The sequence below is a fragment of the Apaloderma vittatum genome, unplaced genomic scaffold, assembly GCF_000703405.1.
Source record: "Apaloderma vittatum isolate BGI_N311 unplaced genomic scaffold, ASM70340v1 scaffold15692, whole genome shotgun sequence".
In the NCBI taxonomy this organism is placed as follows: Eukaryota; Metazoa; Chordata; class Aves; order Trogoniformes; family Trogonidae; genus Apaloderma; species Apaloderma vittatum.
In genome coordinates this window covers 13,146-28,858 of record NW_009702001.1, presented here as the reverse complement: position 1 = coordinate 28,858, position 15,713 = coordinate 13,146, and the positions used below count along the sequence as shown (strand labels likewise).

At 52.9% G+C, this 15,713-nt stretch overlaps 1 protein-coding gene across 1 annotated transcript in view; it reads left to right on the top strand.

Annotated features, from left to right (window-relative positions):
- Positions 1-663: 663 nt before the first annotated feature.
- DGKZ (diacylglycerol kinase, zeta) overlaps positions 664-15,713 on the top strand; it is a gene marked incomplete at its 5' end in the record, with an annotated part of 23,020 nt that continues 7,970 nt past the window's right edge. Inside the window, 22 exons of the mRNA XM_009879373.1 lie at positions 664-794; positions 1,469-1,564; positions 2,367-2,444; positions 2,783-2,839; positions 4,837-4,905; positions 5,345-5,416; positions 5,708-5,824; positions 5,908-5,979; positions 6,231-6,326; positions 6,605-6,687; positions 7,148-7,208; positions 7,612-7,725; positions 8,124-8,264; positions 8,764-8,842; positions 9,128-9,183; positions 10,169-10,231; positions 10,474-10,547; positions 10,658-10,769; positions 11,076-11,275; positions 11,467-11,567; positions 11,704-11,783; positions 13,172-13,241. Of these exons, the coding sequence (XP_009877675.1) occupies positions 664-794; positions 1,469-1,564; positions 2,367-2,444; positions 2,783-2,839; positions 4,837-4,905; positions 5,345-5,416; positions 5,708-5,824; positions 5,908-5,979; positions 6,231-6,326; positions 6,605-6,687; positions 7,148-7,208; positions 7,612-7,725; positions 8,124-8,264; positions 8,764-8,842; positions 9,128-9,183; positions 10,169-10,231; positions 10,474-10,547; positions 10,658-10,769; positions 11,076-11,275; positions 11,467-11,567; positions 11,704-11,783; positions 13,172-13,241 (2,022 nt within the window). The remainder of the gene's footprint in view (positions 795-1,468; positions 1,565-2,366; positions 2,445-2,782; positions 2,840-4,836; positions 4,906-5,344; positions 5,417-5,707; positions 5,825-5,907; positions 5,980-6,230; positions 6,327-6,604; positions 6,688-7,147; positions 7,209-7,611; positions 7,726-8,123; positions 8,265-8,763; positions 8,843-9,127; positions 9,184-10,168; positions 10,232-10,473; positions 10,548-10,657; positions 10,770-11,075; positions 11,276-11,466; positions 11,568-11,703; positions 11,784-13,171; positions 13,242-15,713) is intronic.

The window sequence follows — 15,713 nt, the reverse complement described above, 5'->3', positions numbered from 1 at the left end:
GGTGTCCTGTAGTACTGCTCGCTTCCATTGAGCATCTCCCACTCAGGCCAGCGCTGCATCTGGTGCTCTCGGTGCAGCCCACAGGGCTTGTGGGTGTCCCTTCTTGCCAGTCCAGGGCTGGAAGGAGGGGGCAGGACTGGGTGTGGGCTGGAGATGCGTGCTTTCGCCAGCTGACCTTTCCTCTACCCTAGCACGTCTGGGAGAATCTTGCTAGCCCCAGACAAACAGCTGCTTATTTTTCCAGCCAGTTGTGCTGGTCCCCAAAACGTCCCAGGCTCTGAGGTGCCTTGGTATGGAGGAGCATTGGTGGGACTGGGGCTCTGCATTATCTCTGCAAAGGGAGCCCCACCGCCACAGCTCAGTGGAGCATTCCAGGCTGTTTTGCAATGGACCTGTCGTCCCTGAGGGCTTTGACCCAGCAGGCCCAAGCTGTGCCTTTTGCTGGGTGCAGGATGTCTTCACCTGAGCCGTCAGGAGCGTGGCCAGCACCTCTTAGTCCCATGGAGCTGCCTTGCAGGAGTGGGTACTCCTCAGCTAATGGTGCTGGAGATTTGCCTCATTTCCACACACTTGGTCCTGAGGATGATTTTCTACTCCAGCATCACTGTCCGCCCTAGTAGCAGGTTGTGCTTTGCACATATTCCTCCTTCCCTGATCTAATAGCCAGCCCTCCTGTGTCTTCCAGGAAAGCTATTGCCAAGTCCAGCCTCCAGCACATGGTAGCCCAGCCAAACCCTGCGCTAGCCCTGAGGAGCGACACAGAGAGGCAGATACGCAACACTGTGGACTGGAGCGTAAGTTGTAGCACGTTTCGCTGGGCGTTGTATGAAATGGGCTCCTGGCCAAGAAGCAGCAGGCTCTTCCCAGGCTGAGGCTTCCCAGGTGACTTTGGCTTTGACATATTATGGCCTCCACTGTTGCCACCAGCTGGTGCCAGCATCTGTGCTGTTGGCAGCACTCCTTGGTGCTGCAAGGAGAGGCTGTGCAGGCGCAGGTGGTTCCTGGGAGGATGGCATAGCTACTCCACTGCCAGCTCTTCTGCTCCTGGCAGCCGAGGTCTTTGCAGGCAAAGCCTGGCAGGTTTTAAGCTGCACTCTGAGGTCATAGAATGGCAGCTGTTTCAGGAGAGTCCCCTGCTTCGAACTTTCCCCGATGCCTCTTCTCAGGAGGTGGTGGAAGCAGCTTCCCTTTGCAAGACACTGCAAGTGGGCTGTTAAGATCTTGGAGCTGATTTCCTGGGGCCCTCTCGTTTCCAACAGGTGGGGCCATGGCAGAAGCTTTCTGAGGTTTGCTCTGTCCAGGTGTTGATCCTGGTTGTTCTGTGTATTTCTCTCCTGGCCTACACCTAGCTCCAACCTCCCACCCCGCAGCATTTTCTGGTACCTTGTAGCTCACACAAAGCGTTTTAGAGCTTCGAATACCTGTCAGGGTGTGCTCTCAGAGAAACGTGTTGTCTTGTGCCTTTCAGGAGACTGCAGTCTATGGGGAGCACATCTGGTTTGAGACCAATGTCTCTGGGGACTTTTGCTACGTTGGAGAGCAAAACTGTATGGCAAAGCTGCTGGTGAGTTACAGACATCACCCACCTTCCTGACCAGGGCTGCAGATCTGGGCTGTGCTGCCACCTGGCTGGGAGACTGCAAAGGTCCTGCTGCTGCTGCTGCTGGGGAACATGCAAGGATCTGGGGGGGCTGCTAAGGTGGGGAGTGTGTCCCTTCTACCCCTGCGTGCCGGAGGACTGTGTCCCCAATTTCTGACAGTTTGCAGTGGGAACCTGACACAGGGCTGCTGCTCGCCTGGACACGATAGGATGATATTCCAGGGAAAGACTTTTGGGATTCCACTCCCTTAGAGGGACAATCTGAATCCAAGATCTTTCAATAGATGAGAAAAGTGAGCACTGGAGACCCAAGCCTGCTGCCTCCTGACCCCACAGGCAGCACTGACCTTACAGGGTTGCTACAGTCCTCCCTCCCAGCTTGCAGGCTTAGTCCTTGTGAGCCCACTTGTGGTGCAGGACATGGAGCACTGATGCCACCCTGTGCCTGCCCATGGTGCTTGCCATGGGAGCCCTGGAGGTGCCAGCTTCCATGGTGCCCTCAAATAATGTCAGAAGAGACCAAAGACTGCAGAATAGGGCAGTTGAAGGGCACCTCACTGCTCTATGCCAGACTCGAGAACATCTTCTTTAGGCACACGCTTAGTTCCCTTCACTTGCAAGGAGCCTAGGTTGTATCTAACTCTCCTATAGGACTGGTTCTACATCCTGAAATATATGGAGGAGGTGTGGTGGGAGGCTGAGTGTGACAGCCTATGAGCATTGCTATTCACATGTGGTTTTTTCCTCCCCTTTTCTCATCCTCCAGCAAAAACCTCTCTCCAGGCGTAAGTGTGCAGCCTGCAAGATCGTAGTACACACCCCCTGCATTGAACAGCTGGAGAAAGTGAGTAGGGCCTTTTAAACCCTCTGTGTGGCTCGCAAAGCTGTAACAGCCTTTTCCTGGGCGGCCCTTCCTCTTGGGTAGTGAAACACAAGAAGATTGGGGAACTGCAGTATGTCATTGCAAAGAGAGGTCATCTGAGGAGACAGTACCAAAATGAGCATCTAGAGACACGATTGGGACCCCAGGCCCCATTTTGTTCAGTTACAGAGATATGTGAGGGAGTCTGTGGCAAGTACTGAACATCTCCAGTGGCCTTGAGCCTGATGTAGTAAACTCCAGTAGGTTTCCTTCTGGTATGATGGTTTTACTGATGCCTCTCATGTGTGTTCAATCTACAGATAAATTTCCGCTGCAAACCTTCCTTCAGGGAGTCAGGATCCCGCAACGTACGGGAGGTGAGAGACGTGCCTCAGACGCTGCCCACATCTGCCCTGCGTCCTTTTCCAGTTTGGTGGCAAAGAAGTCAGATGTTGCCAGCACGTTGCCCTTCAGAGCACAGGCATCATGCTGCCTCCTGGCTCCAAGGGGATGGCGCAGTAAAAGAGATGTTTCTTTGCAAGGCAGGAGCATAGAGTGGGTATGAGGAGTGAGGAGCTTGCAGGCAGCAAATGTGGAGCATCTACTGGTTTGCATGTTCTAAAGCTCCTGCAGATGCATGTCAGGAACCTGCTAACAGTGTTTTTTGGGAGAGGTTATTCCCCCTTGTGCTGATCCCCAAGCATGTAGAGAAGGCTGTGAAAAACAGCAGGTCCCCAAGTCTCCCATAGTTTGGAAAGAAGCAGTACGGGCTCACTTCTGACTTTATCACTCAGTCCTGACCTGTGTGCCACTGGGACTCCAGGTAGCAGTGAAAGATGCCCATAGTGGTGCTTGTCAGACCCCTTTACTCTGTGTTTTAATGTACTGGGTGTAAGTACAGTGGCCTGGGACCTGTCTGTTGAGCTTTGCTGGTGGAAGTGCCTATCAGCCTCCATGCTTTACCCTCCACGTGTGTTTGTGCTGGCACAGCAGCAGCAGGGGAAAGGTACTCAAACACAGGGCTACCTACTCAGAAATGTCAGTATGAATTGATAAGGTGAAGCTTTCAGCGCCACTTTAAGCCTCCCTTTCTTCCTTTGCGTCTCCCGCCATGCTTCCTTTCCCTATCACTCTTAGCCCAACTCCCTTATTTGTCCTTACTTTTTTGGAGTCTGCTGTCAACACTCTGCCCCCACTCAGTCTTCTGTATCTATTTTCCTCCTCTCCAACCTCTACAATTTTTATCTCCCTCCCCTTTCCTGGTTTTCTTCTGTTTTCTCACAAACCGTGCTTCTCCATCCTGTCTTTCTAATATTCCTCAATTCCTGCAATGGCTCTTCCCTCCTGTTTCCATAGAAAAGTGCTATTCTTTGTGCTGCTAGGGTTCTCTTTCAGGGTCAGCCCTTTCACTGGATTTGCCTGCTGGGAACTAGAGCTGCGCTCAGTGCATAGCCCTTCTTCTGCTTCCACCCACCGGATTAATGTCCACTAAAGCCAACAGAAGTCATCCTCTCGCATGTGCTGCTCTCAGGGCAGGCAATACTGGAACTGACCCAGTTTCTGCCTCTGTCACCATCATGATCCCAAAAGCTGTCCAGAGCAGACTGTTGGACCCTATCGTGCTGGGCTGCGAACTCACACTCCCTACAGTGCTATTCCTAATCCAGGGTGGGATTTAGGAAATGTGGTACAGAACTTCTGACCCTCTCGCAGTTGTCCCTACAAGTCCCACCATGAGCCCACAGGCAGGGAGAAGGTGTCTGCAAGCAGCCACACTCCCCTCCTTGCAGGCAGGGGCTGAGGCAGCCTGGCAGGACCTGCCTGGGGGCAAAGAGCAGAATGAAATGGGTATGGGAGGGCTTTGAGGCTGCTGCTCACCTTGAGGAACGTGGAGCTGGGTGGTTCACCGCTTAGCTGCAAGCACTTCCATCTTCTTGCTGAGAGCACAAACTGTGTCTCCCTGGGGATTTTTGCACTTTCCACCAGCATGTTTTTCACCTGACACTTGGGAGCACCTGGGCAGAGGTGTTAAGGGATGGAGATGTGCTTTATGGCCAAAGCAGTGCTCCACTCTACTGCTTGCCCACTTTCCACTGTGTGATTTGTGTGGTTTGTTTTGTGTGATCCTCAGTCTTCAGTTTCCCTCCTCTCCTTCCTGTTTTTTTCTGGTTTTAATTCCCTCTTCTCTCTTAATTTGGCCTTTTGCCCCCTGATTCTTTGTCTTTGCCTTCTAGAGGCTTGGGGCTGGTGTATGTGAGCAGTGGGCTGGCTGCAAGAACAGAGGTTCTGGTTGACCTGGGTCCCTTCCTCTTCCCTGTTTCTGCATTCCCTCACTCACTGGGCCTTTCATTCCCCCTTTTTTTTCTCTCTTTAGCCCATTGTTGTCCGGCATCACTGGGTACACCGGAGGCGGCAGGAAGGGAAATGCCGGCAGTGTGGCAAGGTGAGAGGGCATCTTGGTTTTATTCTCAGGCTGAAGGAGAGCTAAGGTCAAAACAGAGCCAAGAACAGGGCTGGGGACTAAGGACATCCCACCATTCCCGTTTGGCAGCAGCAGCCTACAGCAAAACCCACATGCCGTTTTGCACAGTGAAGCACTGCTTAAAAGTGCTTCCCACATAGAGTTCTCCCCCTGGGCCAAATCAGTCTTGGAGGGAACTGCCTTCCTGACATGCTTTCCCTGAGCAATGGGGACACCCCTGCAGAGCGCAGTGGCCTCCCCGGTGCTGTTGTGGTGGTTGGGGCTATTTGACAGGGATCTGGAGGGCCCCAGCTGCAGGCGTGCTCTCTTTGTTAACGTCTCTCTTAGTAGTGGGAAAGTCCTGTTGGATGGTAGAAAGCTGTAAGGGAATTCCCTAAGCCTCTTACTCTTCCCTCCGCAGGGTTTCCAGCAGAAGTTTGCCTTCCACAGTAAAGAGATTGTAGCCATCAGCTGTTCCTGGTGCAAACAAGCGGTGAGCAAAGCACCCATTGAATGTCATACCAGCCTATTCTGCGCCTAATGACCTCTGCTTTCGGTTGAGACTCATCAAGCTGCTTCTCTGTAGCCTACCCTTAACAGCTCTGACTAAGAGAGGTTATAGCGTGGTAGCTGCGAGCCCCTCTGAGAAACGTTCTCTTCGTTGCCTTCCCGTTTCAAAATTCCTGCATGCTTTTCTCCAGCACTCCCTGCACTGGCATGAGGGAGCTGGGAAGAGGAGGAGGTGGCTGTCCCCAGCAAACTGAACAAACTTCTCCTTCCTCAGTATCACAGCAAAGTGTCATGTTTCATGCTGCAACACATCGAAGAGCCCTGCTCGCTGGGGGCTCATGCTGCTGTCGTCGTTCCTCCCACCTGGATTCTGCGGGTCCGGCGGCCCCAGGTAAGTCACCTCAGCTCTTGTGGCTCTTTTCACAACTCTTGCTTGCCCCGCATTCCTCATGGTTTTGTTTCTTTTTGCTCTAGAATCCCCTGAAATCTAGTAAGAAAAAGAAGAGAACATCATTCAGGCGGAAATCCAGCAAAAAGGGGGCAGAGGTAAGAGATGAAGGGATGAGGAATGACCTTGTCTTGGAAGGGCAGAGGAACTAGGAAACAAGGGAGCTTTGCTGAGTCTGTGCTGAGGTTAAGGAGAGTGAGGCGGAGGGAGGGTGCATGCTAGCAGGGCAAATCCCAGCTCTAAGACTTAAGTGGTGGCTGAGACATTCTCTTCCTACCACTCCTGGCCTGCGCGATGTTAGGGCTCAGGTGGAGGTGGGCGTTTTCATTTCTTGCAATGTCTCTTGCAGGAAGGGAGGTGGAAACCCTTTGTCATCAAGCCCATGCCAGCTCCTCTCATGAAGCCCTTGCTGGTGTTTGTGAACCCCAAGAGCGGTGGGAATCAGGTATGGCCTTGTCCTGCATCTCCCTGAGAAGGCAGCTCTGTAAGGGCATTGCCATTTGGCTGCTGAGGTCTCATCATCATGGTGGTGATGTCTCAGCCGCAAAACAGGCAGGACAACCCCTGCAATGCCACTTTGCTGCCTGTTAATTCCCACCTAGGCCAGGCTCTGCTTGAGTTCCCCCAGAATAATGGTGTCTTGGTCTGTCCCCAGGACCAGATGCCTTCTTCTACTGTCTACTGGGAACTCCCTGATATGTGAAGTCTTTCTTCTCCCCATAGGGAGCCAAGATCATCCAGTCCTTCATGTGGTATCTCAACCCGCGGCAAGTTTTTGACCTCAGCCAGGGTGGACCCAAGGAGGCGTGAGTACTGATGGGGCAGCACCTTTCTCTCCCCCATCCCTGCCCCAGAGATTCCTCCCCAGAGCTCTTCCCATGTCTGGCAGAGGCCATGTGCTCCATGTACAAAGAGACCTCCAAACGAGTTCGTGTTTTGAGAGGCCTCAGTGTTCCCTGACAGAAGGCTGGTCAGATCTTAAGACTGCTGGCGAAGAGACCAGCTGTGGGGTGAGGTTCTCAGACCTAGTTCGTTACATTCAGTTTACCATGTGTGAGTCTTGTCTGCTTGCTGCGTTTCGGTTTATCTGTGTGTACGCACGCTGTGGACACCCTGCTCTTCCTCCGCAAGAGCTGGTGAAGCCAAAGTTACTGTGGGGATGAAGAGGGAGACACACATGTGGCTTTGTGAATGCCAAGGGCTCTGAGGGCAAGGACACCTTTGATGCCTCTTCCCTCCCCTCCTCACCCTCCCTGTTCCCCGCAGGCTGGAGCTGTACCGCAAAGTCCACAACCTCCGGATCCTGGCGTGTGGGGGAGATGGCACGGTGAGTCCCCCAGCCCCTTCGTGCCTGTACTGCCCTTCACCCCAGGCCCTTCCAGTGCTGGCAGCGACCCACCTCCAGAACAGGGCAAAATGTGCACCCTGTGTCCATGGTACAGGTGGTGGCATTGAGTACTGTGGGTCCCTTCATGCTCTGCTCCAGGGAGTGCTAGTCTGTGTCATGTCTGGATTTGTAGCCCTTTTGGGGATCAGTGTCCTCACTGGGCTTACTGATATCTCGTGCAGCACCTGTTTGGAGCTTTAAAGACTGTGAATACCCTTGGTGGTGGTGGCTAAGGGGACCCCATCTCTGCCCTTCTGCCATCGCTAGTGCTCCAGGTCACCTCTGCCTGCCTGCCGGTCACTGAAATAACCAACTGCTTCTTTACACTCCCTTGCTTGAGCAGGTAGGCTGGATACTCTCCATTCTGGACCAGTTACGCCTCAACCCACCTCCTCCTGTGGCCATCCTGCCTTTGGGAACAGGGAATGACTTGGCCAGGACACTGAACTGGGGTGGGGTAAGTGATGGGCACAAGATGCCACTGCTGTCAGCAGGAGCTGAGTGCGTCGACGCATGGGTGGGGATTTGCATGGGCTGGGTCTTCTGACTTTCCCTAAATACAGACCAACAAATAAGTGCCATTTGGCTGTTACTGTTCTTCTGACATTTGACTTATTCTGCATTATATTATAATCTATTAGGACATTAACAGAAGAAATCATAATTTCAAACTTCGGGAGATTTTTAGAAGGAAAATGTATTGTTTTAAATTTAAGTCTCACTTTGTTGTGCATTCAAGTAGAATCGATCTGTTCCACATCTTTTGCTCTGGGATGTTCTTCCCAAAGCCCACTGTCTTAGGGGCATCTCTGCTGGAGGCAGAGAGGAGACTCACCAAGTCCTGCTCTTTACCAGGGTTACACGGATGAGCCACTGTCCAAAATCCTGTCACACGTGGAAGATGGGAACATTGTGCAGCTCGATCGCTGGAACCTACATGTGGAGCCAAACCCTGACGCAAACCCTGAGGAAAAGGATGAGGCAGCCGCTGACAAGGTAGGACACTTCGTGTTTGTTCGCTGTGCTGCATTCTCCTTTCTCCCACTGGCTCAGGCAGCCCCAGCACGTGGGACTACGGTGTTGAGTCAGTGTTTTCCTCTCCCTGCTCCAATTCCGCTCCTCTCCTCGTGGCTCTGACCCATAGCACTCATGGTGAGGCATGTAGGGATCAGAACTAAATGACCACCAGAGGTTTTTAACTACAGCTTGCAACAAGTATAAGCCTAGTCCCTGCTGAGACTGTTTCTTTAGGCAGAAACAGATATCTCAGAGAGCAGAAGTATCTCAAGGAGCAGAGTGTGTCCTCTTGGGCCACCTCCCTTACTCCTAGAATCCAGGGTCCAATCCATCGTCTCAGACTGGTGACCTATGTATTTTCTTGGGAGGAAGGCAAACGGTCTCCCTCAGCCTCGTGGACAGCGTACATGGCTCTGCTGTAGCCTGACTTTGTTTTTGCTGTGGCCACACACTGGCAGCTTCATCCTTTCCATTTCAGCTCCCCTTGGATGTCTTTAATAACTACTTCAGCCTCGGCTTTGATGCGCGAGTGACGCTGGAGTTCCACGAATCCCGAGGTACGGGGGATGGCAGGGCTGGGGCAGGCTCTGTGTTAAGGGAGTTCCTGTAAAATGTTCCTCAGGAAACTGAGCAAGAGCATTGCCCCAGGGACAGGGGTTGGAGGTGAAGCCTGAGGAGCAAGTTGGGGCTGCAGAGGGGGAAGAGGGGTGCCTGCATGGGAAGAGAGCTGGGGGCTGCCTCCTGGCCAAAGCTGGCTGGAGAGCCGAGTCTGGGGAGAACTGGCAAATGAAGTATTTCCATCTGCAGTCCAATGACCTGGACTTTTTTTCTCCTTTCCCTAGAGGCCAACCCAGAGAAGTTCAACAGCCGGTTTCGGAATAAAATGTTCTACGCTGGGGTGAGTGTGTGGAGAACATCTGAGCATGTAATCATAGCAGCCTTAGCATTAGCTGGAGCACAGGCATGGCCCTGCGTCCTGTCCACACTCTAAACTTACTCATCTGAGTTACACGAGCCTTCACGTGCATCCAAGCTGAGCCCTTCTGAAGCCAGAGAGTTGCCGGAGAAAGGCTGCAGCCCTGGGAGTCACAGCTTGTCTTTGGCTGAGAGCGCTGCTGGCGGTACAGCTTGCTCTCTGGCCTGTGGTACAGTTGCTGTCTTGATCTCCTGCCACTATTGTTCTTATTCTCCATCTCATGGATGGGTCACCCAGGCAGGACCTCCCCGGAGCTGTGGGGAGGCAGGCTCTCCCCCCCACAGAGGAGTGGGAAGCTTTTCCATAGAGTCCCCACATTGCTTTGGTCTTTTATTTTATACCTTGGGCCAGTTACAGCTCCCTGGGTAATTATGCCACCTTCCAGTATCTCACCTCTAGAGCTTAGTGTCTCAGGGCCATCTTTGTTCTCAATATACCTCCCTACCCGGGTGGCTGGGTGACCAGTATACGAGCAGTACTAAAATGGAATGCTGCTCTGTACCATCCCTCCTCTCCATATGGTGAAACTGAAAGGGGACCCTAGTGTCTGTGTAACAGAGGCCATACTGTCTCTCCTGATGTGTCTGTTTTATTGTACTTCGCTAGAGATTGAGACTGAATTTTTCTCTTGTGACTCCAGCCTCTCACTGGAGACCCGCCTTGCCAGCTCTTCGCTAAAGCCAGGACTAAGGTGTTAGGGCATGTTACTGAAGGCAAACCCCAAGGTTTTTGGTAGACAAAATAGCAGGCGGAGTGGATCAGGTTGCTTTGGGAGGGGGAGAGGAGTGGGTGTACTGCCAGTGTATGAGGAGGAGATTTGCTGCTTTCAGCAGCTGAGGTCTGAAGGTTGGGGCAGGCAGCCCATTCCAGCGCACGTCTAGGCACTAACTGTTTCTTACCTTGGCAGACGGCGTTCTCTGACTTCCTCACTGGGAGCTCCAAAGACTTGGCAAAGCACGTCAAGCTTGTTGTGAGTGTGCAGGGATACTCTGGACAAGGGAGGGGGATGAGCTGTGGAAGTGTGAGGAGCAGTTGGCACACTTGAGTATCTCATGGCTGGGGAGAGGATGTGTTCCTGCGAGCATAAGCTTCCCCTGGCTTGGAGGACAGTGACCATAGAGAGCAGAGGCAGGGGGGCCATTTACTCCCAAGTGTGTAGGGTGGGCCAGGCCCCCCCTTACAGCAGCCTGAACACCCCTGTGTTGTCTTCAGTGTGATGGGACAGACCTGACCTCCAAGATCCAGGACCTGAAGCCCCAGTGCCTGGTCTTCCTGAACATCCCCAGGTGAGCGGCCCCAGGACCTGTCCTCATGTGTTGGACGTGTCACCCCCATGCCACAGATCCCTGCCCAGGTTTGGGGTGCCTGCCCATGCATCACTCATGTCCCTTCACAGGTACTGTGCAGGCACCATGCCCTGGGGCAACCCTGGGGAGCACCATGACTTTGAGCCACAGCGCCATGATGATGGCTGCATTGAAGTTATCGGCTTCACCATGACATCCCTGGTGAGTCAATGCTGTTTCTCACTGTAGCTAGCAACCAAGGGAGAGACTGGTCCCACTGACTGAGCATGAGCCAGCCCATCAGCTCCACAGATGCTCCTCCGAGGAGTTGTGATGCTGACCTGTGTGACAGTGTCTGCCCTCTGAGAGTCAGGCAAGGTGCTGTCATGCCCTCATCTCTGTGGATCCCTTGCCACTGAGATCAGACCTGAGGCTCTCAGAACTTGGTTGACTTGCAACATCTGGCTCCCCCCATCCACCCCTATGCTCTGTGTCTGCGCTCTGCTCTCACTCTGGACCCTTTCACAGGCTGCCTTGCAGGTTGGTGGCCATGGGGAGCGGCTGTGCCAGTGCCGGCAGGTGGTTCTCACCACATCCAAGGCCATCCCCATGCAGGTGGATGGAGAGCCCTGCAAGCTGGCGGCTTCTTGCATCCACATCTCCCTGCGCAACCAAGCTAACATGGTGCAGAAGACCAAGCGGCGCAACTCCATGCCTCTGCTCAATGAGTAGGTTCCTCAGATCAAGCTGTCACCTCTTTTCCAAGGCAGGAGGGCTGGGAGGGGAAGGGATGGGACTGGTTCAGCCCAGTGTGTGTACAAGCCTGTGCTCTTGCCTCTTTTGGACGGGTGAGTGGTGTAAGGAGGAAGCAGCCTGTCACTTTCTGATCTCTTCCCTTTTCCTTCCCCCCTGCACGCAGCCAGCAGCCAGTGCCGGAGCGGCTTCGGATCCGGGTGAGCCGAATCGGCATGCGTGACTACGAGGCACTGCACTATGACAAGGAAAAGCTCAAGGAAGCCTGTAAGTGATCATCTGAGTGACCAGGGGTTGGGAGTCACAGTCCCCAAGATTGGCAATGCCCTCAGCTAAGCTGTGTGAGGTGTGGAGTATGAAGCACAGGCTGCTCCCTGAGTTGTGTCTGTATCCTGCTGTGCAGCTGTGCCGCTGGGCATCATCGTGGTTCCAGGAGACAGTGACCTGGAGTTGTGCCGAACCCAAATCGAGAAGCTGCAAGAGGTGAGCTTGTGTGTGGGAAGTGGTCACGGCTGGATGCTGAGCATGGAGGGACTCAGGGAAGGGATTTCTAAGCCTCCTCGACCTGCACACACCAACACACACACTCCTGCTTCTGGTAGCAGGTCACCCTTTGCCTTCACCATGTGCTGGAGGAGGGATCTCAAGCTGGATGGCTTTTTGCTCCCTGCTCTCTGGCAGTTTCTTTCTCATCATTGCTCTTCTGACCGTGTTCTCCAGGCCCAGAGTGTGAGCAGCTCAGAAAAATTATGGGGCAGTGGAAGAAGCCAGCATACATTCAATGGGGGCCTATCACCCCCTGGGTGTTCAGGAAGGTCTTTCCTCTGTGCCTTTGTTTGCTGTGCTGTGTTCCTTCAGCTCTCTGCAGGCTCAGTGCATCCTGGCACAGCTCTACCCCCTCCACGTGCCTGGATTAGAGTTGTCTCCCCTTCAACTCTTCATTTGCAAGTACTAACTTTTGTGCTCCTGCCGGCGTGCTAGTGCATGTCTGTGATGGGGTCACGGGCTGTGTAACCCTTGCTCCTTGTGAGCAATGCCTTCTGAGCCCACAGCGTGCCTCCCGGTGCCACATTGCTCAGCTGGATTTTCTGGATTGAAGGGACCTTGCTCAGCCTCCAGGTAGCTGGCTCTCATGCCTGAGGGAATCTCATCCAGCATGTGCGTAGTGTCGTGCAGGGCTGAGGTGCAGAGCTGCTTGCCTGCACTGGCACACTGGCATCTGCTCCTTGCTCTGCGTGTCCTCTGACCGCCCTGTGCCTAGGCACTGATGAGGATGTGCAGGCAGGCATGTGGCTAGCATCTCCCGGGCTCAGAGGGTAACACTTCCCTACAGCATCAACCTAGTGCCTCTAAGTTTCCTATGGCATCACCCTCGTATCTCTGCAACCTCCTGTACTTCCAAAGCTGTGTATTGAGGCTGTTGTTCCTCAGTCACCTCGTGATTTACCTCTTCTCTTTTCCTGGGCAACCACTGTGCTCTAGCCTCAAAGCAGGGCAGAGACCAGGGGCTGGGGTGCTGCCCAGACAAAGGCTGTAACAGCACACCTTGCCTTTCTGCAGGATTTCCTTCCACAGCCCTCTTCTTTAGAGCGCCTGCTCTCTCAGGTGTGTATAGTTTTGCTCTGTCCCCCGGGCCCATCTGTCATGTCCACCACACTGGTCTCCTGGTCTCTTCTTGTGGCATCTCTCTCTCTAGTGAGCTGGTGTGTGTCATCTTGAGTCTGTCCTGTGCTGTGTCTGTTCAAGTTCTCCTTTCCATCCAAGTGCCTGTGTTTTCTATGTCTGCAGGGACCTCCCAAAGCAGGAGAGATGCTCTGGAGAGAGATGAGGAGGCCAAGATACGTGACTTTGTCCTCTCTTTTTTTATGCAGGAGGGAGATGGAGCCAAACCCAAGACACTGTCATCCCACAAGCTGTCACCCAAGTGGTGCTTCCTGGACTGTGAGTATCGTCCTCCTCTGGGGGTGCTGACTGTGTCTGATGGTGTGCTAGTGAGGTCCCTTGGTCTGCCATCTCATTGGAGGTAGGGGATGGAGACCCATGTGGCAGCAAAGACACGAAGGTTATTGGTGTGTTAGAAACTGTGGAAGCAGCTGAAAATGGTCATGTAGGAATTAGAGCTTGTCACCCCAAAAAGGTGGCAGGATCAATAGCCCAAATGAAGTGCGTCTACACCGGTGCACACAGCATGGGCTGCAAACAGGAGGAGCTGGAAACAGGAGCAGCAGGAAGACTATGGCATAGTTGCCATCATGGAACCACGGTGGGATCACTTGCACAACTGGAGTGCTGCAATGGACGGCTATAAACTCTTGAGAAGGGTTGAGTGAGGAAGGAGAGGCAGTGAGGTAGCCCTCTATGTTAGGGAGTGTTCTGATTATCTAGAGCTTAATGAGGGTGACCCTAGGGTTGAGTGTTTATGGCTGAGAATCCAAGGGAAGGCCAACGAGGCAGATAGCATGGTGGGAGTCTGTTATAGACTGCCCAACCAGGATGAAGAGGCACACAAAATATTCTAAAAGAACTGGGAGAAGTCTCATAATTGCTAGCCTTTGTTCTAGTGGGGAACTTCAGCTGACCAGATGTCTACTCAAAATACAATACAGCAGAGAGGAAACAGTCCAGGAGGTTCCTGGAGTGTGTGGAAGAGAACTTCCTGACACACTGAGTGGAGCCAACTAGGGAAGGTGACCTGCTGAGCCTGTTGCTTGTGGGTGATGTGATGGTTGGAGGCTGTGCTGGACATAGCGATCATGAAATGATTGAGGTTTTATGTCTTGAAGAAGTAAGGAGGGGGGTCAGCAGAACTGCTACCTTGGACTTTTGGAGGGCGAACTTTGGCCTTTTTGGTCACCTGGTTGACAGAGTCCTTTGGGAGGCAGTCCTGAAGGGCAAAGGAGTTCAGGAAGGCTGGAAACTCTTCAAGGAGGAACTCTTGGAGGCTCAGGAGCAGGCTATTCCCATGTGCTGAAAGACAAGACAGCGGGGAGGAAGATCAGACTGGCTGAACAAAGAGCTGGAGCTCAGGAAAAAAAGGAGAGTTTATGCCCTTTGGAGGGGCAGGCAACTCAGGAGGACTACAAGGATGTTGTGAGGTTATGCAGGGAAAAAATTAGAAGGGCCAAAGACCAACCAGAACTTAATTTGGACACTACTGTAAAAGGCTGTAAAAATTGTTTCATAAATACATTAGCAACAAAAGGAGGGTAAGGAGAATCTCCATCTTTCATTGGATGCAGAGGGGAGCATAGTGACCAAGGATGAGGAAGAGGCTGAGGTACCTGATGCGTTCCTTGCCTCAGTCTTCTATAGTAAGACCAGTTGTTCTCTGAGTACCCAGCTCCCCGAGCTGGAAGATGGGGATGGGGAGCAGAATGAAGCCTCAAGAATCCAAGGGGAAATGGTGTGTGACCTGCTGCTCCCCTTAGATGCACACGAGTCTATGGGGCCAGATGGGATCACCCAGGGATACTGAGGGAGCTGGCCCAAGTGCTCACCAAGCCACTTTCCATCATTTACTGTCAGTCCTGGCTAACCGGGAAGGTCCCAGTGGACTGGAGGTCCGCGAAAAGGGCCAGAAGGAGGATCCAGGGAGCTATAGGCCTGTCAACATGACCTTTTTGCCGGGGAAGATTATGGAGCAGATCATCTTGGGTGTCATCACATGGCATTTGCAGGACAACCAGGTAATCAGGCCCAGTCAGCATGGGTTTATGAGAGGCAGGTCCTGCTTGACCAATCTGATCTCCTTCTTTGACAAGGGGACCGGCTTAGTGGAGAAGATAAGGGCTGTGGATGTCGTCTACCTTATTGCTCTCTACAACTACCTGAAAGAAGATTGCAGAGAGGTGGAGATTGGTCTGTTCAACCAAGCAGGAAGTGATAGGACAAGAGGAAATGGCCTCAAGTTGCACCAAGGAGAGGTTTAGATTGGATATGATGAAAAAATTCTTCACTGAAAGGGATGTTAAGCATTGGAACAGACTAACCAGGGAAGTGGTTGAGTCACAACCCCTGGAGGTATTTAGAAGACGGGTAGATGTAGCACTTAAGGATAGATATAGCAGTTAAGGACGTGGCTTAGTGGTGGATTTGGCAGTGCCAGGTTAATGGTTGGACTTGATGATCTTAAAGATCTTTTCCAATATAAATGACTCTGAATCTTTGAAATTTGTGGAGTGAAGGGACAGACCAGTAGTGACAAACCACTGAGAGCCGCTGAGAGACTTGGGACTCCTGGATGCTGGGGTCTCTGCAGCCGAGTGCAGCAGCGCTTTGCTGCAGGCTGGGTCTCTGATTGCTGATCACAAGTGGAGCGAGGAGCATCTGCTGGACTTCTGCCTCCAGCGCTGAAGTCCCATCACAGCAGGACTGCTGGGGCTGCTCTCCTGTGTCGTGCAGGCAGGGGGCCCC